Source organism: Morone saxatilis, unplaced genomic scaffold, assembly GCF_004916995.1.
Source record: "Morone saxatilis isolate NCDOM2014 unplaced genomic scaffold, NCSU_SB_2.0 Contig7, whole genome shotgun sequence".
NCBI lineage: Eukaryota > Metazoa > Chordata > Actinopteri > Moronidae > Morone > Morone saxatilis.
Window position 1 is genome coordinate 22,948,218 of NW_023340246.1, and position 3,268 is coordinate 22,951,485.

The window sequence follows — 3,268 nt, forward strand, 5'->3', positions numbered from 1 at the left end:
TGGTGATGAAGATGATGGTGATGAAGATGATGATGATGATGATGATGGTAATGAAGATGATGATGATGATGATGGTGATGATGATGATGGTGATGTGATGATGATGGTGATGATGGTGATGGTGATGGTGATGATGATGATGATGGTGATGATGATGATGATGATGGTGATGATGATGATGATGATGATGATGATCGTAATGAAGATGATGATGATGGTGATGATGATGATGATGATGGTAATGAAGATGATGAAGATGATGATGATGATGATGATGATGATGGTGATGATGGTTTTGTGCAGGAGATAGCGAAGCACTTTGACCCGGAGGAGGAGGGTTACGAGGTGGTGGAGGAGGCCATCTACACCATGACGGGAGTCGCTTGGTACATCAACGACATGAAGAGGAAACACGAGCACGCCGTCAGACTGCAGGTCGGTGCTGAAGAACAAATACAAACATTCTTCATCACTTTCTACTTACTGCAGCTCAGAGGGAAACGTTATACTGTATACAGCCTTCTGCCAACAGCTGAGCCTCTGTCAACTTCCTTCTTTCCTGTCACATCTTCAGTTAGCTAATGTTAGCAAAGTGCTTCAGGCTAGGTTAACAGCATCAATGCAAACATGTATTTAATCAGGGGTCTTTTGTTCGATGTGTCCTGCAGGAGGTTCAGTCTTTGCTGCTGAACTGGAAAGGTCCGGACCTCACCACGTACGGAGAACTGGTTCTGGAGGGAACCTTCAAAGTTCATCGAGCTAAAAACGAGAGAACGCTGTTCCTGTTCGACCGCATGCTGCTCATCACCAAACGCCGCGGGGAACACTTCGTCTACAAGACGCACATATCTGTGAGGAGATTTAAATGGAAATGTTATAGTGGCATTCAGAACCTGCTGTAGAGCTTCATGATTTCCACAGAAAACCAAGTATCAATCATATTAATCATAATCAATAACGTTTTTTACTTGAATTCATTTGGTTTTTGAGATTTATTTAAATGATGTTCTGCAGTTCTTTAGTAGAAGTTATTAGCAGGTTAACAATGAGCTAATAATCAATAAATGTTAGATACATGCAGATTATTGATTATTGATTTAGATGATTCTCTAAAAGAATCTGAGGAAGAAAAATAATAAACAAAACAAGCATGTTTCCTTCCAGTAATCACTCTGATGTGTTATTATTGATCAACTTTGGTTTCAGTGTTCCACTCTTATGCTGATTGAAAGCGCCAAAGATTCTTTGAGCTTCAGCGTCACTCACTACAAACATCCCAAACAACCTCACACCGTCCAGGTGAGACCGCCTCCTCCTGCTCCTACTGCTACTCCTGCTGCTCCTGCTCCTGCTCCTGCTCCTGCTCCTGCTCCTCCTCCTGCTCCTCCTGCTCCTGCTCATCCTGGTGATGATCACATTGAATCTGTGCTGATGAAATGTTTTAATGTTGTCAGGCAAAGACGGTTGAGGAGAAGAAGCTGTGGGCTCATCACATTAAACGCATCATTCTGGAAAACCACCACGCCATCATCCCACAGAAGGTCAGACACCAGTATAACCAGTATTATAACCAATATAACCAGTATTATAACCAATATAACCAGTATAATCACAACTGTAACCAGTATTATAACCAATGTAACCAGTATAACCAGTATTATAACTAGTAATATAACCAGATTAACCAGTATTATAACCTGTATAACCTGTATTATAACCAATGTAACCAGTATTATAACCAGTATTATAACCAGTATAACCAATATAACCAGTATAACGACCAGTGTACACACCAGTATCAGAGTGTTTGATGTCTGTTGTCTTGCTGGTTTCAGGCTAAAGACGCCATCTTGGAAATGAATCCTATATGTAAGTAAATATTTAATGTTTGTTGTTAGAAGACAACAAAGGGAAAGAAACTTTTTAAACATAATTAATTAATAATTAATACATCATTCATTAATATCATCTACTCTGATTGTAAGAGGATCCATTATTTTTCATATTGTTGCTTTGTTGTTGTCGTTTACATTGTTTGTTGTTGTTTCTCATGTTGTTGTTTTTCCACCTGTAGATCCTCCCAGGTATCGGTACAGCCCTGAGCGGCTGAAGAAAGCTCTTTCCTGTCAGTCTGATGAGTTTCCACAAGACATTCGTCAGGGACGACGACAGTCCGGTAAACACAAACATAAACAACAGGAACTACTTCCTGTTCATCTGTTGGTTTCTTTTATCAATATATTCTGTTGATATTGTTTGTTTACTTCTCTGTCAGAGCCGACCAAACAAATACTGAAGAGCAGCAAAGGTAAAGATTCACTTTATATGTGTTTAATATAATCATAATAATATATAATATATAAATATTATATAAAATTATATTTAATTTATAATATAAATATTATATAATATATATATAACATTTAATGTATATAATATATATTTAATATTAAATTATATGTAATATTAAATATATATAATGCGTAGCAGTCCCTCTGTTACCATGACGACTTCACTGCCACAAACTCATGGTGAAGTGATGAAAACAGTGATGAAGGAGTGATCAGCTGATAAAGATCAATAATAATAAACATGTTTGTTTCTGTGTTTAACCATCGTCTGCTCTTCTTCTGCTGCTGCTGCTGATTCTGCCGTCAATCCATCAGCCATCCTGAAGGTAAGAAACTGTTCATTCTGTTCACTACAGAGAATCAGGTCCTGAACCGGCAGGTCCTGAACCAGCAGGTATTAAACAGGCAGGGCCTGAACCGGCAGGTCCTGAACCAGCAGGTATTAAACAGGCAGGTCCTGAACCGGCAGGTCCTGAACCGTCAGGGTCTGAACCGGCAGGTACTGGGGCCACGTTCAGGACTCAGTTTGACCCTGGTAACAGTACAAGATCTGGTCTTTAACAGACAGGAGGACTAAAGCCTACACAGGGGGGCACTGAAGGGTTGAAGATACTGCAGGAGGTGGATTAGAGTCTAGAATCTGACAGTAAACACACACAATGAACGTAAATTCATACACTGGACCATCCTCATGTAACCATGGCCGACGTCTCCACTTCCTCCCACTGTACTTAGTCAGAATATCCGGATATGTCCGCTGCCATCTTTCTCCATTCAGAGCCAGAGTTTGTGCAGTATTGATTGGGGTCGGCGCCGCAGTATCGAGGTCCCACCCATACGCTGAGCAGGGCTCAGCTGTCAATCATTTATATCTTCAGCCACCAGGGGGAGACAGAGAGAGAGTCTATACTGCAGTC

At 40.4% G+C, this 3,268-nt stretch overlaps 1 protein-coding gene across 1 annotated transcript in view; it reads right to left on the reverse strand.

The window, feature by feature from the left end:
- LOC118340429 (pleckstrin homology domain-containing family G member 3-like) overlaps positions 1–3,268 on the reverse strand; it is an 11,001-nt gene that overhangs the window by 4,666 nt on the left and 3,067 nt on the right. Inside the window, exon 5 of the mRNA XM_035678393.1 lies at positions 713–849. Coding sequence (XP_035534286.1) covers positions 713–849 — 137 coding nt within the window. The remainder of the gene's footprint in view (positions 1–712; positions 850–3,268) is intronic.